The sequence below is a fragment of the Schistocerca gregaria genome, chromosome 2 (genome assembly GCF_023897955.1).
Source record: "Schistocerca gregaria isolate iqSchGreg1 chromosome 2, iqSchGreg1.2, whole genome shotgun sequence".
In the NCBI taxonomy this organism is placed as follows: Eukaryota; Metazoa; Arthropoda; class Insecta; order Orthoptera; family Acrididae; genus Schistocerca; species Schistocerca gregaria.
In genome coordinates, this window is record NC_064921.1 from 584,945,776 (window position 1) to 584,967,571 (window position 21,796).

The window sequence follows — 21,796 nt, forward strand, 5'->3', positions numbered from 1 at the left end:
AATACATTCTATGATGAATGGCGAAAATGACGTCTTTTAAAAAGCTTCGTCTTTGTCTATTAGCCTCATCTGCTGATTGCATGTCTATGAGCCTCTGACAGATGTGATGCTTCTGGGGCTCGAGATGGAACTACCGAGAAGTTGTCTCCGTCCAGTCTCTGAGCATCTTCAGGGTTTCCAAGGTTCAGAATCCGCGCACCAGTTGCCGAGCAATTGACCGACGACAACGGAATCTCGGTGTCCAGCACACATGCACCTGATTCCTGACATGAGACTCATACCTGCAAGGCTACCACTCGCCACTCCTGCTTGGTGACGACATGCTGCCACTGCCAAGTAAGATGCCGTGTGCTTTCCTGCTGTAGCCAATGCTGTCTGGGAGGGGCAACGCACTCCAGAGAGTCACACCAGGGTTTCACTGAATAAAGAGTGTATTTGCTAAATGAACTTCTCATTCAACGACCGCCCTATTGTTGGTGCTACACGACTCATCGGCCTGCACACGACCATCCTGGCAGTTATTAGAGTCCTCAGCCTCGATCCCAGTACAGTGTATTGCGTTGAACTCAGACAGGTAGTTAAGTGCACGAATAATCGCAGGACTCGTAGAAATTGATAAAAGACTGGGCAGAGAGTCAGCCGAGTTGAAAACTGCATCACTACAATGCATCAAACCCCACCTGCTTCATGGTCAACGATTATCTGCCTCTAAACGGTATGAGAACACTTATCTAAGCCACCGGTTCTGGAGGTCTTTTTCCTGTTTCCCCGAATGAAAGCAGCTCTCTCATGACAACGACCTGAGGCTGTGGCAGAGGTGAAAGAGGCTATGATGCACTGCTCGAAAGATATTCTGAAAAAAAACCTGAAGCCTACTTCTAAGCTAGGGAAACACTTGACAGACGTGTGTCGCCACCGAAGGGTTCTATGTCGAAGAATTGTCATTGTTTATAGCGATGTATTCGACGCATTTTTGCCAGAATGTTGACCCTTCACTATTTATACAAATACTGTGTCCAAACATACAATGTTATCACAAAGATCTGTTATTTAGAAAGTTTTAAAAGTACTTCACCATCATGTGCAAATAATACCGAACAGTATAATCACTTTTAAATCGATACTGTTGACTATTTGTATTACCTGGTAAAAATATTTCTTTAGTCAACATCGCATAAATACTTCTTCATTTTCGACAACCGTTTCAATAACTTTGTTGTCACCTTTTGGTCTTCGAATATGTACGAGAGCCATTCAATAAAGAATGATCATATTTTTTTGACAACACACCTTTACTCATCCTCATAATTTTGATGGTTCTTCTCAAAGTAGTCTCCCATGAATGCGATGCACTTGTCCCGTCGTTTCTGCCAGTTTTCAAATACATGGTGGAAACCATTTTTTGTGAGGTCCTTCAAAATCGCCTCCGCAGCCTTCACCAATGCTTCTGATCATTGATAATGCCTCCCACGAAGGTATTTCTTCAGGTCAGAGAATAGAAAAAAGTCACATGGGGCTAGATTCGGACTGTAGGGAGGTTGCACTTAAAGTGGATTTTTGCAAGATATTCAGCAACATGAGCAATATGCGGCCTAGCATTACCGTGGTGCAACTTACAGACTGCTTCACGGAAATGCGGTCTTTGCACCTGATTAGGACCTGCAATGTTTTCAGGACGTCCCTGTAGTATCGTCCAGTTACTGATGTTTGTGCAGGTACAACATGCTGATATACCATTCCATGGATATCAACGAATGAGATGACCATATCTTTCCCAGCAGATGCAACCACTTTTGTCTCCCCTCTCTAAACATTTTAAACCACCTTCGAGCTGTGGCCTCAGCTGAAGATTTGTAAAGAGGGAAGCAGAATTTTAAAGCCGCACATTGTTCCTCGCTTGTAACCTCCATTGCAACGAAGGGCGGTACTGAATATGTCTGACCTTGACTGCCTCTCACAGGCGGGAACTAGGAGTCTCAACAATGAAACTACTACGGCGTGTTTGTTGCCCATTAAGCTAACAGAATGTCATAAGATTAAATTTTAGCGCGAGAAATTAACACTATAAAAAATTATGATCATTCTTTATTGAACAGGGTGGTCCACTGTCGTGATCGGGCCAAATATCTCACGAAGTAAGCATCTAACGAAAAAACTACAAAGAAAGAAACTTGTCTAGGTTGAAGGGGGAAACCAGATGACGCTATGGTTGGCCCGCTAGATGGCGCTGCCATAGGTCAAACGGATATCAACTGTGTTTTTTTTTTTAAATAGGAACCCCCATTTTTATTACATATTCGAGTAGTACGTAAAGAAATACGAATGTTTTAGTTGGAGCACTTTTTTCGCTGTGTGGCAGATGGCGCTATAATAGTCACAAAGATGTGACTCACAATTTTAGACGTACAGTTGGTAATAGGTAGGTCTTAAATTAAAATACAGAACTTAGGCACGGGTGAACATTTTATTTCGGTTGTTCCAATGTGATACATGTACCTCAGTGAACTTATCATTTCTGAGAACACATGCTGTTACAGCGTGATTACCTGTAAATACTACATTAATGCAATAAATGCTCAAAATGATATCCGTCAACCTCAATGCATTTAGCAGTACGTGCAACGACATTCCTCTCAACAGCGAGTAGTTCGCCTTCCGTAATGTTAGCACATCCATTGTCAATGTGCTGACGCGTGTTGTCAGGCGTTGTCGGTGGATCACGATAGCTAATATCCTTCAAATCCGGGGACGTCAGATCCGGTAAACGTGCGGGTCATGGTATGGTGCTTCGACAACCAATCCACCTGTCATGAAATATGCTATTCATTACCGCTTCAACCGCACGCGAGCTATGTGCCGGACATCCATCGTGTTGAAAGTACATCACAGTGAAACATCTTGTATTAACATCGGTAGAAAATTACGTAGGAAATCAGCGTACATTGAATCATTTAGGTTGCCATCGATAAAATGGGAGCCAATTATCCTTCCTCCCATAACGCCGCACCATACATTAACCCGCCAAGGTCGCTGATGTTCCACGTGTCGCAGCCGTCGTGGATTTTCCGTTGCCAAATAGTGCATATTATGCCGGTTTACGTTACCGCTATTGGCGAATGATGCTTCGTCGCTAAATAGAACGCGTGCAAAAAATGTGTCATCGCCCCGTAATTTCTCTTGGGCCCAGTGGCAGAACTGTACACGACGTTCAAAGTCGTCCACTTGCAATTCCTAGTGCATAGAAATATGGTAGGGGTGCAATCGATGTTGATGTAGCATTCTCAACACCGACGTTTTTGAGATTCCCGATTCTCGCGCAGTTTGTCTGCTACTGATGTGCGGATTAGCCGCGACAGCAGCTAAAACACCTACATGGGCATCATCATTTGTTGCGGGTCGTGGTTGACGTTTCACATGTGGCTGAACACTTCCTGATTCCTTAAATAACGTAATTATTCGGCGAACGGTCCGGACACTTGGATGATGTCGTCCAGAATACCGAGCAGCATACATAGCACAAGCCAGTTGGGCATTTTGATCACAATAGCCATACATCAACACGATATGGACCTTTTCCGCAATTGGTAAGCGGTCTATTTTAACACGGGTAATATATCACGAAGCAAATACCGTCCGCACTGGCGGAATGTTACGTGATACCACGTACTTATACGATTGTGATTATTACAGCGTCATCTATCACACAGCGAAAAAAGTGGTCCAACTAAAACATTCATATTTCTTTACGTACAACAAGAATGTCTAATAAAAATGGGGGTCCCTATTTTTAAAAAAAACCGCAGTTGATATTCGTTTGACCTGTGGCAGCGCCATCTAGCGGGCCAACCATAGCGCCATCTGGTTTTCCCCTTCAAGCTAGACAAGTTTTGTCCTTTGTAGTTTTTTTTGTTTGATGCTTATTTCGTGAGATATTTGGCCCGTTCACTATCAATGGACCACCCTGTATACAGGGTGAGTCACCTAACATTACCACTGGACATATTTCGTAAACCACATCAAGTACTGATGAATCGATTCCACAGACCGAACGTAAGGAGAGGGGCTAGTGTAATTGGTTAATACAAACCGTATAAAATGCACGGAAGTATGTTTTTTAACACAAAACTACGTTTTTTTAAAAATGGAACCCCGTTAGTTTTGTTAGCACATCTGAACATATAAACAAATACGTAATCAGTGCCGTTTGTTGCATTGTAAAATGTTAATTACATCCTGAGATATTGTAACCTAAAGTTGACGCTTGAGTACCACTCCTCCGCTGTTCGATCGAGTGTATCGGAGAGCACCGAATTACGTAGGGATCCAAAGAGAACGGTGATGGACCTTAGGTACAGAAGAGACTGGAACAGCACATTACGTTCACATGCTAACACCTTTTTATTGGTCTATTTCACTGACGCACATGTACATTACCATGAGGGGTGAGGTACACGTACACACGTGATTTCCGTTTTCAATTACGGAGTGGAATAGAGTGTGTCCCGACATGTCAGGCCAATAGATGTTCCATGTGGTGACCATCATTTGCTGCACACAATTGCAATCTCTGGCGTAATGAATGCCGTACACGCCGCAGTACATCTGTTGTAATGTCGCCGCAGGCTGCCAAAATACGTTGTTTCATATCCTCTGGGGTTGTAGGCACATCACGGTACACATTCTCCTTTAACTTACCCCACAGAAAGAAGTCCAGAGGTGTAAGATCAGGAGAACGGGCTGGCCAATTTATGCGTCCTCCACGTCCTATGAAACGCCCGTCGAACATCCTGTCAAGGATCAGCCTAGTGTTAATTGCGGAATGTGCAGGTGCACGATCATGCCGATACCACATACGTCGACGCGTTTCCAGTGGGACATTTTCGAGCAACGTTGGCAGATCATTCTGTAGAAACGCGTTGTATGTTGCAGCTGTTTGGGTCCCTGCAATGAAGTGAGGACCAATGAGGTGGTCGCCAATGACTCCGCACCATACATTTACAGTCCACGGTTGCTGTCGCTCTACCTCTCTGAGCCAGCGAGGATTGTCCACGGACCAGTAATGCATATTCCGTAGATTCACTGCCCCGTGGTTTGTGAAACCCGCTTTATCGGTAAACAGGTAGAACTGCAACGCATTCTCTGTTAATGCCCATTGCCAGAATTGCACTCGATCATTAAAATCATCACCATGTAATTGCTGATGTAGCGACACATGAAACGGTGAAAGCGGTGACGATGCAGTATGCGCATGACACTACTTTGACTCAGTCCAACGGCTCTCGCCATGTCCAGTGTACTTATGTGTGGGTTCATGGCAACAGCAGCTAACACACCAACTGCGCCCGCTTCTCCTGTGACGGGCCTGTTACGGACCCGTTTGCGTGCTACGACCATACCTGTTGCATACAATTGGCGATAGAAGTTTTGCAATGTGCGGCACGTTGGATGCTCTCTGTCCGGGTACCGTTCTGCACACACCCTGCAGGATTCAGCTGCAATTCTTCGACACTCGCCATAGATGAGTATCATCTCCGCCTTTTCAGAGTTCGCATACACCATGGTCACAGTTCCTACAACACTACACTATCACAGAAGACTGGTAACACGGTGTACTACAGTTGGTCTGCGTGCGGAGACGAATGCAAAATAACAATAGCAGCAAGCGCTACATGCGGACACTGCGACAGCTAGACCAAACCACAACAGTGCACTACAGCCACACTCGTGAACACGGTCGTCATCGTAAACAGGTCCCTGCAGATGCTGCTCGCCGACCGTGGCCCGTGTTTGTTACAACACGCAGCTGAGGTTTCAAGCGTCAACTTTAGGTTACAGTATCTCCGTATGCAATTAACATTTTACAATGCAACAAACAGCACTGATTACGTATTTGTTTATATGTTCAGATGTGCTAACAAAACTAACGTGGTTGCATTTTAAAAAACTAAGTTTGTGTTAAAAAATATACTGCCGTGCATTTTTGTATGGTTTGTATTAAACAATTACACTCGCCCCTCTCGTCACGTTCGGTCTGATCAGTATTTGATGTGGTTTACGAAATATATCCAGCCGTAACGTTAGGTGACTAACCCTGTATATATAAAAAAAATGAAGCCTGGAAGATAACAGCAAAGTCTGTCGAAATCGGTTGTCGGAAATAAAGAAGTATTTATGCAATATTGTGTACAGAAAGCTTTTACCAAGCAAAACAGTCCGCTCTTTCTCGTTTCGCAAGATCAGAAAATTCAATTTGTCTTTATTTTAGTTGACACTGCGTCTGTGGAGCACCTGGGAGAGCAGTGCCGGCGGCGGTTGCTTGGTATGTGGGCAAACCGCCTCTGGGTACAAGTTGACAAATGGTGCGGGTTGAGCAGAGGCGGCGCCGAGCACTGACCTGCGAGCGCGAGCTGCACGATGAAGAAGTTCATGCGCGACTTGCGGCGCTTGCCCGCCAGCAGCGTGACGAGCACGGCGGCGTTGCCCACCACGATCAGCGTGAACAGCGACCACAGCACGGCGAACTGCTCCGTCTGCAACGGCAAGCCGAGCCAGCGCGTCACCACCTGCGTGCTGTCCTTCTAAATGGGGGATAACACTGCACATAAGTATATTGGCTTGCAAAATCTTCGCATGACGTGTCAATGCCAAGTAAAGAAGCTCGATGAAAATGGAGACATACATGCAATAAACTGCTACAGTGAACAGTAAAGTCTCGATTATCCGACCTAAACCGTCCGCGGCAGGTCGGATAAGCGGGAAGACGGAAAATAATACAAAAAAAACACAAAAATTGAACTAAAGTAGGCCAAATGAGTTAAACATTTAATACAACACAAATCAGATTAGACTTAGATATTTATTGTGAGAAGAAGTTAGTAATTGTCTTTTGTTTGCCTGCTGTTTGCCGTTTTTTGCCTCTAAATCACCTAGTGTCTTACGAAGTAAAACCTCGGTAGACGGTGTTTCCTCCGGTTGCTCTACATATTTTAAAGCAGTTTCTAAGGCCTTGTGTCCTTCGTTGTCAGAAACCTTGGGCGCACTTTCCTCCACTACATCCGCTTCTTCGTCTTCTTTTTTTTCGTTTATCATGTTGAATATTTCTTTATCTGTCACTTCAAATTCTTCATCTTGGACAATCCATTCATATACACTCCTGGAAATTGAAATAAGAACACCGTGAATTCATTGTCCCAGGAAGGCGAAACTTTATTCACACATTCCTGGGGTCAGATACATCACATGATCACACTGACAGAACCACAGGCACATAGACACAGGCAACAGAGCATGCACAATGTCGGCACTAGTACAGTGTACATCCACCTTTCGCAGCAATGCAGGTTGCTATTCTCCCATGGAGACGATCGTAGAGATGCTGGATGTAGTCCTGTGGAACGGCTTGCCATGCCATTTCCACCTGGCGGCTCAGTTGGACCAGCGTTCGTGCTGGACGTGCAGACCGCGTGAAACGACGCTTCATCCAGTCCCAAACATGCTCAATGGGGGACAGATCCGGAGATCTTGCTGGCCAGGGTAGTTAACTTACACCTTCTAGAGCACGTTGGGTGGCACGGGATACATGCGGACGTGCATTGTCCTGTTGGAACAGCAAGGTCCCTTGCCGGTCTAGGAATGGTAGAACGATGGGTTCGATGACGGTTTGGATGTACCGCGCACTATTCAGTGTCCCCTCGACGATCACCAGAGGTGTACGGCCAGTGTAGAAGATCGCTCCCCACACCATGATGCCGGGTGTTGGCCCTGTGTGCCTCGGTCGTATGCAGTCCTGATTGTGGCGCTCACCTGCTCGGCGCCAAACAGGCATACGACCATCATTGGCACCAAGGCAGAAGCGACTCTCATCGCTGAAGACGACACGTCTCCATTCGTCCCTCCATTCACGCCTGTCGCGACACCACTGGAGGCGGGCTGCACGATGTTGGGGCGTGAGCGGAAGACGGCCTAACGGTGTGCGGGACCGTAGCCCAGCTTCATGGAGACGGTTGCGAATGGTCCTCGCCGATACCCCAGGAGCAACAGTGTCCCTAATTTGCTGGGAAGTGGCAGTGCGGTCCCCTACGGCACTGCGTAGGATCCTACGGTCTTTGCGTGCATCCGTGCGTCGCTGCGGTCCGGTCCCAGGTCGATGGGCACGTGCAGCTTCCGCCGACCACTGGCGACAACATCGACGTACTGTGGAGACCTCACGCCCTACGTGTTGAGCAATTCGGTGGTACGTCCACCCGGCTTCCCGCATGCCCACTATACGCCCTCGCTCAAAGTCCGTCAACTGCACATACGGTTCACGTCCACGCTGTCGCGGCATGCTACCAGTGTTAAAGACTGCGATGGAGCTCCGTATGCCACGGCAAACTGGCTGACACTGACGGCGGCGGTGCACAAATGCTGCGCAGCTAGCGCCATTCGACGGCCAACACTGCGGTTCCTGGTGTGTCCGCTGTGCCGTGCGTGTGATCATTGCTTGTACAGCCCTCTCGCAGTGTCCGGAGCAAGTATGGTGGGTCTGACACACCGGTGTCAATGTGTTCTTTTTTCCATTTCCAGGAGTGTATGTACAAATGTATGTGAATTCCTAAGGGAACAAACTGCTGATGTCATCGGTCTCTAGACTTACAGACTACTGAAACTAACTTATTCTAAGAACAACACACACACGCATGCCCGAGGGTAAACTCGAACCTACGGGGGAAGCGACCGCGCAGTCCGTGACCTCAGACCACGCGGTCATTCCTCGCGGCCGAAAAGGATGAGAGGGAATCGATCCAGCGATCCACGGATTACGAAGCCTGGACACTAACTACATGACCGCTGCCATCCCATGGTCAGAATAGCATCGCACCAGTTTATCATCGACGCGTGAAACTTCTCTTTCGATTTTGTCGAAATCGTCTACCGTAGCACGCCTTACTACTTACACATTATGTTGTCGTAATGCACCACTAAAAGCGCACAAAATCTGAAGCGCATCCGTAACCTACGTCGTGGTGTAAGCTGGAGTGGCGACTATGTAGAGAAGTAACTGGAAGGCGTGGAAAAATGTAGCAAATAAAACGTATTTTATTCACACCGAGGTTTAAATTTCGCAATCCGTCGGATCTTGAAAGGAAAATAGTCCTTGTAAACAAACGAGCATTCAGATAGAATCAACGGCACCGTAATATTGTTCATTGACGATGCTGCTGGGTACAAGAAAGTATCGTCGTTGAACGATTATAATGAGTTGTAGAAAAAGTTGTACAAACCTTTCACTCGGTGTAAGGAATGAAAGCTCTCTGTACATGTGAACAACAGCAAGACAATGTATACAACAATGAGAAAGAGTTTGGCAGAGTATCTGATTCCAAGATTGGCCGTGTCTTGAGCATCTCACATCGTACAAGAATTTACGAGTAATAATAAGAAATGATATGAAATGGGACACTGACTGAAACTGAGTATCAGAGAAAGCCAATGTAAGACATAGATTTGTTGGACTGGTACACGAAATTGGGTACGAGACGCTAGCGCGATAAATTTTAGACTATTATTACGGTATTAGGAGTCTTTGTCAAGTAGGCATGACAATAAACGCGAAACGAATGCAGAGACTACTGAAGGCATCCTAACAGGTCAGCATAGCCCATACAAAAGTCTAACATAAATGGGAATCCCAACGGCGATCCTTGGTAGAGAGACGACTTAGTTCTCGCTAAATACACTAGACGAATTTCTTGAACCTTTGCGATCATTACGCAGTCACTATTGTATACTTTACATAGTGATCATCGGGATAAAGTAAGAAAGATTAGGAAGGCGTAATGACAGTTTCTCCTACCTCTGTCCGCGAATGGAATGGGAAGGAACATCGAAACTATTGGTACAACGCAAACTCCACCAAGCACTGTGCAGTGCCTCGATATACTTACACGTAGATGCAGATAAAGAAGAAATTGGCAGTATCCATTCCTGAAATACAATCCCGGCATCTGACTTAAGCTATTTATGGAGAGTAAGTAAAATGTGAATCTCTATGGTAGGTCGAGGATTTGAACCGTCATTCTCGGGAATGTGAGTGAAGACTCTCAATCATCGGGTCAGCCTTAATCATCGCGCCAGCACTCTCGCTAAAAAAATTACAAGAATACTTACACTCTACTGTTACGATAGATAAATTCTGCAATGTGTGTTAACATGAAAAGCTATAAATGAATATCAGCCACAATGAAACGTAAAGGGACATTTTAAATGGCATCTTCGGGCCAAACGAAAAAAAAAACCACATCGCTGGTTTCTCCATGACATCCAGCATTTGTATTGTTTGTCTGTTGTAAAAAAAATGGTTCAAATGGCTCTGAACACTATGGGACTTAACATCTGAGGTCATCAGTCCCCTAGAAGTTAGAACTACTTAAATGTAACTAACCTAAAGACACCACACACAACCACGCCCGAGACAGGATTCGAACCTGCGACCGTAGCGGTCGCGCGGTTCCAGACTGCAGCGTCTAGAACCGCTCGGCCACTCCGGCCGCCTGTCTGTTGTAAAGAGTAGCCGCTATCATAAAGAAAGACTGTGCACCAAACAATAAAAGATGCCCATAGACGAAGTCAAAGCCAAAATCAAACTTCGTTTAGTTTCAGGTCATCGACATTACGAGTACAGCGTAGTTTCTCTTAATCAGTGGACTAAGATGCTACATATTTATTGTGCCAGTAAAGGTACACTTGCAGTGTGCATGACATTAAACTAAATGAGACACTGACGAATTGCACTAATTCTTGTACATGCTTGAAATAGGTTGGAATATGTGTCGTTATAATTACATTCAGTCTAAGTGACTAGCTAAAACGCACTGATGTTAACTGTACTGTGGATATTACAAGCGATTTGGACCTTCCTCCTGTGCTGGACTGTGACCACTTTCTTAACAGTACAGCAGCGAACCTGCGCCGCATCTATACCTTTCCAGATGTGTGTAGCACCAGATATCAACGCAGAACTCTTAACAACTTCGGTACAGTATCACCCCAGATATATTGCAACTGGTTCACAGCACATAAATTTGGCCGTCAAGGAATCAACTTGAATTAACAACCGTCATGCTCCACAAACTTCTGCAGCACAATTATGGACAGTTATCCTGTTGGAAGATGCCGTCACCGTTGGGGAAGACTTTAACCATGAAGGGACACAGGTACCGGCCTGCAGCAACATTCGCATAGTTCACAGCTGCCATGATTCCTTCGTTTATTACTACATCTTCCATTATAGAGTGGTGTGGAGTAGGTGAATATCCCCCTCAAATTATGTAGGTCCTACCAGCCTGTGTTTGTGCATGTTTTGAACAGGGGTTCGCCTGGATCTCAGGGTGGAGAGACAGAAATGTGACTTATCAGAATAGACAAAACGTTTACATTGACTAATGGTCCAATCTCCATGATTCCATACCCACTGCAGTCGTAACTGAATAGCGGTCGCCTGCAGCGGAACCACATGTTCAACAATGTGTAGTCAATGGTGTGCTTCAGAAGACTTGTATCAGCATTGTATTTTGTCGTCGGATCTGCCACGTATCGCCGTTTATTCTGCTCTACACAGCAGACGAGATTCCAACCTTCAGGTTCTGTAATGACGTGTGAACGTGCAACACCCTGTCGGCTACAAGTTGTTTTACCTCCTTCACGCATCACGCAAACAGTTGAACAACTGCGCCCTTTCCGAGACGCTCGTTCCTAGATGCTGAACCATGATAATCTGCTCTTTGTCCAAGTAGTCTATATTACACCCCCTGTGGTGTAACACACTCTTCATTATACAGAAGCTATTTATACGCTGTAAATTACGTGCTAGTCCCAATTTCAATCCGCGCTGGTCGTCCTAAATTCTTGAACACGTAAGAGAATAATCCAAATAGTCCAAGTTATAACTACAGACCGTCTTCTTGTCAACATTATTCTGCACGACGTCACTCTACTGCACGAAGTTAATTAGCTTAGGAAAAGCATATGCTTTGGAAATATAAAACTAGAAGTTTAACTCTTCTATTAACTTTTCTTAAAAAATTTCACTAAATAAATGAGATAAATAAAACCTTTAAACCAACAAAGGAAATAAAAAAGTTCAACGATAAAGGTAGAAAACTTTTTCAAACTAAGTATGAAACTTATCAGTTACTTTCCTCTTTGAAATAAAGAACGCACTGGTAGTTTCAAACCAACATAGAGCCTCCTTTAAAAACTTTTCAAAGCGTCTCGTACCATACACTACTTATGTATAACTATAGGCCACTAAAAAACAAAATTCATCTTCGATACAGAATAGTACTTAATTTAATGATATCGATATTTGGTTTGATATTAACGGTTCAAAAATGGTTAAAATGGCTCTAAGCACTATGGGACTTAACATCTGAGGTCATCAGTACCCTACACTTAGAACTACGTATACCTAACTAATCTAAGGATATCACACACATCCATGCCCGAGGCAGGATTCGAACCTGCGACCGTAGCAGCAGCGCGGTTGCAGGATGCACAGCTCTGCCGCAGCGGCCGGCTCGATGTTAATGTTGTGATTGCTACAAAGTGGGTTAACGAATGACAAAACAAGCTTACCGTTAACAGTCAATGTTTACTTATTACCAGAAGGCGTTACAAACGCTTAAACCTCCATGGTCACATAGATTTATGGCATGTGTGGACAGTGTTTGCAGCGGTGAGAGATCCATTTGTCTGTCGAAACACATCACAAATAAGCTGCCACACTTTGTAAACTACGTTGGCGCCTGCAAAGTAGTTCATGTGACAGTTTACTTGTGACGTATCACGACAGAGACAGGAGCCTGCGACTGCTGGTGACAGTGTCACAGGTTACCCCAAAGTCGTAACACAATGTACCTGCTGGAATACAGGAAAAAAACACGTGATGGTAGAGGTTTAAACCTTTGAAACGCGTTGTGATAGCAAATAAACACTGACTGGTAACACTAAACTAATTCTCGTATATATAGCAATTTCAAAAGCTAAATAATTACTAAATAGAGTAACAGCGTCGAAAGGTTTATTTGTGAAGTACATTATTCAATAGCTTCTTAGCAGAGCAAAAAATATGCTCGTAGATGTGATTTATCGCTGTAACAAAAAACATGGTAATTTAATAATTATAATTCTTCTGGCTATTATGCGCGGTATAATACCCAGAAGAATTTTAATCACTATGACACCGGCCGCGAACGCCGGCCGGAGTGACCGTGCGGTTCTAGGCGCTACAGTCTGGAGCCGCGTGACCGCTACGGTCGCAGGTTCGAATCCTGCCTCGGGCATGGATGTGTGTGATGTCCTTAGGTTAGTTAGGTTTAAGTAGTTCTAAGTTCTAGGGGACTGATGACCACAGCAGTCCCATAGTGCTCAGAGCCATTTGAACCATTTTTGAACCGGCCGCGAAAGCCAACGTTCTTATAACATGGTGACTCTTACATCGTAAGCATGTGCCTGTTGTGGCTATATTTTGTAGATAAACAACAAGAACTTTTGTCCGTAATTTATTGTTACTAAACATTGTAACACTTTGCACTGACATTACGAGACACGGCAGTTACACTTGGCGAAAACATCACAAAATCTACATGAACTATACCTGAGTGGTGTAAATACGACTGTCTTGTGCGTCGTCGATCTATTGCAGGTAGTCTGTCGTCTCATGTTACACATACAAATGCTAATGCACTTGTCCTACCTTTGAACTCGCATTTCTGAAGTCGAAATTAGTTCCGAAATGCATGCATATTCTGTGATCAGTAAAACCATTCTCCACCTGCTGCAAAAGCTTTTATGCTACATAGCAAGCATAACTACAGATCTACGTATATCTACTGTTTGTTGTTCAGAAATAAGAAAAGTGAACAGCTCGATGTATTATTTTACTTCTGTTAGAAACTGAAAATAGGTTTCCGTTTTGTTCTTGGATTGACTCCAAATTTCGCTTCATACAGTCAGCTTCTCGTTGAATTTTGCCATTTCGGACGCGTTTCACAAACACTGCGGCAGTTTCTTACCTGAAACTACAGTCCAGAACAACAAGTCTGTAAGCTATACGTGCTCCGAGGAGTTCTTAGCGGGCAGCTAACGCGCCGTAGTCCCTTATATCTTCCACCTTTCTTCCCTCCATCGTAACGCTTTCTCACCACTCTCGGGTGAACTCGCGGAGCGCAGACAAATGTACGTATAGGGGGTTCCGCAGCCGCGAAGGGAAAAGCCCTTCGGAGGAACGTAGCCGCACTTTTTATTTCACACTCCTATAAACCTCATTCATGCGAGCGCACGACCGTGTTTTGTTTTCATTTCTCACCGCTAGAGGAAACAAGTGCGGCCTTGAGGCGGGGGAGAGAGAAAGAGAGAGAGGGAGGGAGAGAGAGAGAGAGAGAGAGAGAGTGAAGGAGGGAAAGGAAAAGAGAGAGAGAGAGAGAGAGAGAGAGAGAGAGCGCCACTGCTCACACCCGATAAATCTCGCGCCTCGTTTGTCGACCCGTGACGTCACCGTCGAGGAAGCTGGCTAGACCCCCGGAGGAAACGAGAGACAGAGGATTTTTGAGACTAATCTTCTGCTCTCGTTGTGTGTGTGTGTGTGTGTGTGTGTGTGTGTGTGTGTGTAAGAAAGTGGGAGAGAGAGAGAAACAGAGCAGTGCTCTGGTCAAGAGGTGGCTGCAGGAAAGAGAGATTGCTATGGCGTGCGAAGGGATGCGAAATGGTCTGCTAAATCAGACCGGCAATAAAAAGAGCGAAGCAATCAGCTGACGACGGAGACGAGATTTGCTACGACTGCTGTTTACATACGAAATCCCTGAGATACGCTCAACGTGACATGCTTTAAGAGCTCTCGTGGGTACTCAAATATATTGCTCATTTTTATTTCTGAAGGAGGTCAGGTGTGCGGAATTTATAGAGCATATTAAAGTAAAAGAGCACGCTGAGGTTCTTGGTGTTAATCTAAGCGGATGTGTGCCTGTGAAGCTCTTCTGAATCACAGAGGTCAAATTAAATTTTCAAGTTGTGGTCAATGTCTCAGAAAATTTGCGCAATGAGAAATGTCAATAGCAGTTATTGGTATTTTACTTCTGTTATCGGGAATTCCAATAAAGAATCCTGCCTCAGATATAAATGGACGCTACGTAGCACATACAACGAAACGAAAGAAAAGCACACTAATTGAACAATAATACATTCACATTTTAATTCCACTAATGAGTGCCGTGTTACCTACGTCGTATCGATAAGTAGATATACGCCGCATTGATTGTGAGAAACTGAAAGGTCCAAATATAAATGGAAGATAAGAATTTACCGTCCCATGGAATTCGAGATAAGTGGTTACGGATTAAAGTAACAGCAGCCGGCCGCTGTGGCTGAGCGGTTCCAAGCGCTTCAGTCCAGAACCGTTCTGATACTACGGCCGCAGGTTCGAATCCTGCCCCGGGCATGGATGTGTGTGATGTCCTTAGGTTAGTTAGGTTTAAGTAGTTTTAAGTCTAGAGGACTGATGACCTCAGATGTTAAGTTTCGTAGTGTTCAGAGCCTTTGGACCAAACTAACGGCTTGAATTGCACAAGGCTGAGTGAGGTCCCATCCTAATATTTGCGTGAAGAGAAATGAGTTAAAGAAACCACAAATAAGGATGGTCGCACAACTCTATCAACTCCGCCCCTGCCCGTGTTAATACAGCGTCTTAACCATTGCACCAATTCGCCGAGTGCATGGTGATCGTCTCTAGACCTGTACTTACGCCACATTGACCAGATGTCGTCGGGTTCTGACGCGGCTTCAGATCTACAAAACACCGTGCTTAAGCATCTCAGTGAAGCGCGGAGCAACAAAAGGCTCACGCAATCCAAGTGTAGGATCAGTCTGGACACTTAGCCCTTTCCATCACTATACTCTTTACGAAAGTGTGTTCACGTTACATGCTATGTCCACGACTAAACGTCTAACGTTGGTATTGTTACCATGTCAATAATCCAAAAAATAATGTTGACAAACAACGCTAAAATAATTTTAATCATAGATTCATGTATGCAGACAACTCATAAAACAACTTTCTCTTCCCTATACCTAAGCATATTGTCAGTTACGTGTAAGAATCGATGTAAATTTACCACTTTGTTAAGGTGTTGGTTTACTAACTGTAACGCAATTACTTTTTCGTGCAGTGAAAGTTTTATTGCCTACGTGGTTGATGATTTTCCCTATATTTATTGTTTGGTAGTTACACCAAATGTTATGTGTGACTGAGAGTAAATTCCCTTAGGTCGGAAACTTAGAAAAGCAAATAAGAAAACAACAAGGGGCTCTCTGCTAGGAACATATACCGATTCGCACACCGTCGCGCTATCTTGTTGCAGCTGATGCTTTAGCTAGCTTCACAATAATAATAATAATTATAATAATAATTTACAATACCGCTAAGGACCAACGAATGGAAGAAATAAACGTAGCAGATTTGAAAGTAGACCGAACGCTAAATAGGAGCAAGATTAAAGGAACTTATAATGAACAAGCTTTCGTGAAACCAGTTGAAGTGTCTTTGTATTTTCACAGTTGAATACAATGACAGTAAACAAATAAAAAGTGAAAGTGTTCTAGAGTGCTTTTTTGGTAACCTAAATAGCGTTTCGCGTTTCGAAGTTTACGGTAGTTACATGTTAACGGTACTGAAATTTAGAAGTGATAGATCGTCTTACAACAATAATAAAAATTGTTATTACTGTGAATATTTTTAATATCTTTGGACGTTCACCACTTTTTGCCATCTTAATTGCTCATGTAACTATAACGCTTGACACTTGTAAAAAGTGTGTTTAATGCTACAGTTCCATACTTATCTTATTATATTCCTTCTTGCTTTTGTTTCTGTATTGATGAGGTTCATCTATTTGTTTTCTTTTCACGTGTCACTATGTTTTATGTGACTACAAATGAAAGCTACAGTTCAATATGGCCTACACGACAGGGTTATCAAACGAAGAAGCTAGTCAGTATTGTATGGAACCTAAATCATCCTTCAAGGATTTTATTTTCGTTATAATTCTACAAAAATTTTATAGGCATGAGATTGCCAGGAGTCAAGAAAGTTTTTTAATTTGATTTTCCATGCGCCAAGAAATGAGAAGCCATACCAGCAGATTTTTACGTATAAGAAGCTGATAATTTAGTGGAGAGCAAAACTTATATTAACACATTCACTCCATCACGAACTGTTCAGTGGCCTGCGGAGTTGTGAATTTATGTATGTATAAAATGTTCTCTAAGCCAACTTTCTTTTAGTTTTTTTGTCACAGAAGTCTTGTGTTGTATATCATATTTACTGTGTTTTTAATAAAAAAATGAGAGGCTAGACCGCATGCGAAATATATAGACCCGGTAGCTGACGAACTGTATGAAAAACATTTATGAAACTTAAGAATTACAGGGAACACAGTTCACACACTAGAAAGGCTCCGTGGACAATTTTCCTGTCTTTGCTGTTGCTCTTGTTGAAATCTTAAATTCAAACACTGGTTAAATGCAGCTCTCCACTTCAGGTTATCATGTATAAGCCTCTTCTTCTCTTCGTAAGTACTGTAACCTAGATGTTTTGAATCTTCACGCAGTTTACAAGCCTTCTTACATCCTTGCAATATTTACATTCCACACTTCACGTCATTGCCTAAATCATGTTTCCTTGACGCTCTAAGACGTCTCCTATCAACCACGCCCTTCTTTTAGTCAAGACGTGCCATAAATTTCTTTTTTCTTCAGTTCGATTTTGAACATCTTCATTAATTATCCGGTCTACACTTTTAATCTTCAGGATTCTTCTGGAGCACTATACTTCAAAGGCTTCTCTTCTTGTTTGAATTCTTTGTCGTCCACGTTTCATTTCCTTACATTCCAGATACCTTCAGAAGTAATTAAGTAACCTCTAAATTTAGATCCCACGATTAAGAAATTTATCTTTTTTAGAAACATTATTCATCCAATAAACTGTCACCATTTTACCTATGTTTGCCATCGTCAGTTATTTTGCTCCCCAAATAGCTAACCCTATCCACTACTTCTAGCATTTTCTAATCTGATACCTTCACAATTATTCCGTTTCATTCGATCACATTCCATTACCATTGTTTTAATTTTTTATATTCATCTGATAACCAAAAAACACTCCATTCCCTTTAACTGGTGTTCCATGTCCTTTACCGCCACTGGTACTATTACTGTATTATCGGTAAATCTTAGTTTTGGTTTGTTCTCCCTGAACCTTAATTGCGAGCCAGTGTGACCGAGCGCTCCTAGGCGCTTCAGTCTGGAACCGCGCGACTACTACGGTCAAAGGTTCGAATCCTGCCTCGGGCATGGATGTGTGTGATGTCCTTTGGTTAGTTAGGTTTAAGTAGTTTTAAGTTCTAGGGGACTGATGACTTCAGATGTTAAGTCCCATAGTGTTCAGAGCCATTTTTTGAACCTTAATTCTCTTTAAATACAAAAGAAAATTATTTTCATGCCATATTTCTATCTTTCGCTTTCCAGATGGGAGATGATCGAAATCAGTTATAAGTAACACTTTGGATTACCTATCTGAAAACAGAAGTGAACTTCTCCTGCTACTGTCCACCCCATCGATGTCAACATGGCCGTGAGGTTCTAGGCGCTGCAGTCTGGAGCCGAGCGACCGTAACTGTCGCAGGTTCGAATCCTGCCTCGGGCATTGATGTGTGTGATGTCCTTAGGTTAGTTAGGTTTAATTAGGTCTAAGTTCTAGGCGACTGATGAGCTCAGAAGTAGCATAGTGCTCAGAGCCATTTGAACAATTTTTTTTATGTCAACATCATAAATAGAAGCAGATATTCATTATGCCATCTGGTGTTCCTCCACCGTCTGGGAACCGTCTGTCATCACCTACTCCGTCGATGTCAACATCATCTGTAGAAACAGGTTTGGTCGACGGCGGTTGGTTTCCGTCCACTTCGATGGGAATACCAACATTGCTTGCCCCTCCCCCCCCCCCCCCCTTTTCGCCACTGAAGTCGCAACGTAACTGGCTGTTTTACAGGTCCTTCTAGGGAGGGCGGGGTCAGAGTGGCTTGCTGGGATGGGAATGGGGGTAGGGTGACGACAGGTGTTTAGTCCCGTCGGGTCCAGAGATATCGGTCTGTGATCTCGCCGACACAGCCAAAGGCATGTGTCACGATACGATTACTGAACTTGCCCCTATAACTTTATGCTGGTGTGCAAGCCTTACTATAGCTGGACTGCGTTTCATACACTGAAGTCCTGATATTGAACGATATACTACAGCCTTGCAACATAGACTTGTGTTTTGATCGTCTTCACAGGCTTGTTATTACCACTGTTGAAGAACAGATATTCTTAAGATTTTGCTAGACTGCGCAACCATTTGGTCTGTAGTTTATCTGTGAGTTACAAACGCAGTTTATTTGACACTGACAAAAATATGTTTCTTGTACGTACATCCATTAATATGATGTCTCGCTATACTGTGATACAACCATTAGCAGTACATATGGAGATGATAAAGAATGCGGGTGAGAAAATGAGTTAATATCAAACAAACGCAATCTTCAGAGAATAAAGAAATGAAAAAAAAGAAGAAAAACACTCCAATTAATGCCACGCAGGGAAAATGTCAACCAAAATTCATTCAAACGATACTTAATAAAACGTAGAGATTACTTCTGGTTTTCAATCTCAAACTCCCACCAAAGTTAACGCACCAGCGGTATATACTTCTATGGAAAAGCAAGTATATATACATTTCGTTGTCCGATTCTTTCTTATTGCAACCTCGCCGTCGACTTCCGTATTGTTTTACATCATTTCCGTGTAGCATTCCTCACTTCTACGAAACCATAAAGCATCTCCTGACAGGCAGCGCAATGAGAAAAACTCATTTTCAAAGCAAGCTTATTTACTTTTGGTTCTTACAGACAATATACTGAAATAACACATTCCACATTTGCACATTTCTGTGTTTGAAGAAACTGCGAGGAGTAATTTATTCCGACTCTGGTACAGTGACTTTCGATACAGAATTAAATTACCTGTAGGAATTCAAGAAATTTCTGCCAAATGTGTTCGAAAATACAAGAAGCGGATGAAAAGTGTCACATTCCTGTGAAGTGGAAAAGCATGCTCAGGCAGACCACAGGTACTGACGGAGAGGGACCATCTAGTACTGTGAAGGATGGTTGTAAGAAATTGCATAAAATCGACGAAATGAATGACTCGAGATTGCCGAAGTGATATCAGTAGGTCAGGTAGCACAATGGTTGTGCGTTTGGAGTTAAAAAGAATGGGGTACAATGGTTGAAGAACTCCTCACAAGATACAAAGTCCGTAGCCAGTGCTAAGGGATGCTTGACCAAGGTTAAAGAACTATGGCAATGGACACTGGACGATAGGTAATGAGTGATTTCTAGTGATGAATCACGCTGTGGAAATCCGATGGAAGAGTTTAGGTTTGGTAGGTACCTGGAACACGTTGGCTCTTATCATGTGTAGTGCCAACAGTGAAGTGTGGAGGAAATTATTTTACGATACGGGGATGTTTTTCGTTGGCATCGCTTGGTGCTACTAGTGCAACGACGAAAACTTTTAATAGGGAAAATATGAACACGTTTTCCAGCATTGTATACTGTGTACAGTAGAGGAACAGTTCGGAGCAGATTGTTTGTATCAGCATGACAATGCAGCCTGCCATAAAACAGCAACCGTGAGTCAATGGTTTGTGGCCATTCCGACGTCCATGGTCTAGGGATTGTACACCATCACTGTCGTGTGGTGGGTAACGTTCACAGTAGTGAATGAGGAGGTGAAATTGCGAAGACGATAGCTCTGCCGGCACGGTAACTCAACGTGCTGGGTCAGAGAACTGGCTGCCCTTTGTAAAAAGCAAAAACTGAATCAAGTTTTCAATGGCGAAAAAAGGGATAAAATCTTTGACTAATAATCAAAACCTACAGGGTCCGCGTTCGAACCTTGTCATTGCTTAAATTTTGAATAAAAATCACCACCAGTGGTCGCCGAAGACTTCCTGCATAAGAAGTCACCCCTCATTCAACCAACGGCGTTGTCAAACAAGGCGGAGGAGCGGTCAGAGGTTCAAGGCACTCTCTTGCCCTTATGATGGAAAACTGCTCCTAAATGGCAGCATAATCAGCAATGCTTAATAGCATGAGGATGCAGAGGGCAACGGAAACCACTGCTTTTCATGCAGATAATATGTATCCACAGGACAGGTGGCCTGCAATTGAAAATCGCGTCATGATGATCTCTCCATTGGCAAAAAGATTCCGGACTAGTCCCCTATTCGGTCTTCCGGAAGGCGACTACCAATGCGGAGATGTCTATGATAAAATGATTGAATAACCAATGAAAGCGTAACGTTTTATGAATCGGGGCGTGGAATGTGGTAGGGAAGCTAGAAAATCTGAAAAATGGAATGCTTAGGCTCAGTCTAGATATAGATATGTGAAATCGAAAGAAGACAAGGATTTATGTTCATAAGAGTGTAGGGCAATGTCAACGGCATCAGAAAATAAATGGTATAACCTCAGTATCATTCATTATCAATCGGAATTAGGGCAGATAGTGAGTTTCTGTGGCCATATATGTGATAGGATTGTTCTCATCAGAATCAACGCCGACAATAGTTCAGGTATACATACCGATGTCACAAGTAGAAAATGAAGAGATAGTGAAAGTATATGGGAACTGGGTAGCCAAAGGGTGATGAAAATTTAATATC

At 43.5% G+C, this 21,796-nt stretch overlaps 1 protein-coding gene across 1 annotated transcript in view; it reads right to left on the reverse strand.

Moving 5' to 3' along the window:
- The window catches only part of LOC126336239 (cardioacceleratory peptide receptor-like), a 956,109-nt gene that overhangs the window by 307,090 nt on the left and 627,223 nt on the right, over nt 1–21,796 (reverse strand). Inside the window, exon 2 of the mRNA XM_049999729.1 lies at nt 6,395–6,530. Within this exon, the coding sequence (XP_049855686.1) occupies nt 6,395–6,530 (136 nt within the window). The remainder of the gene's footprint in view (nt 1–6,394; nt 6,531–21,796) is intronic.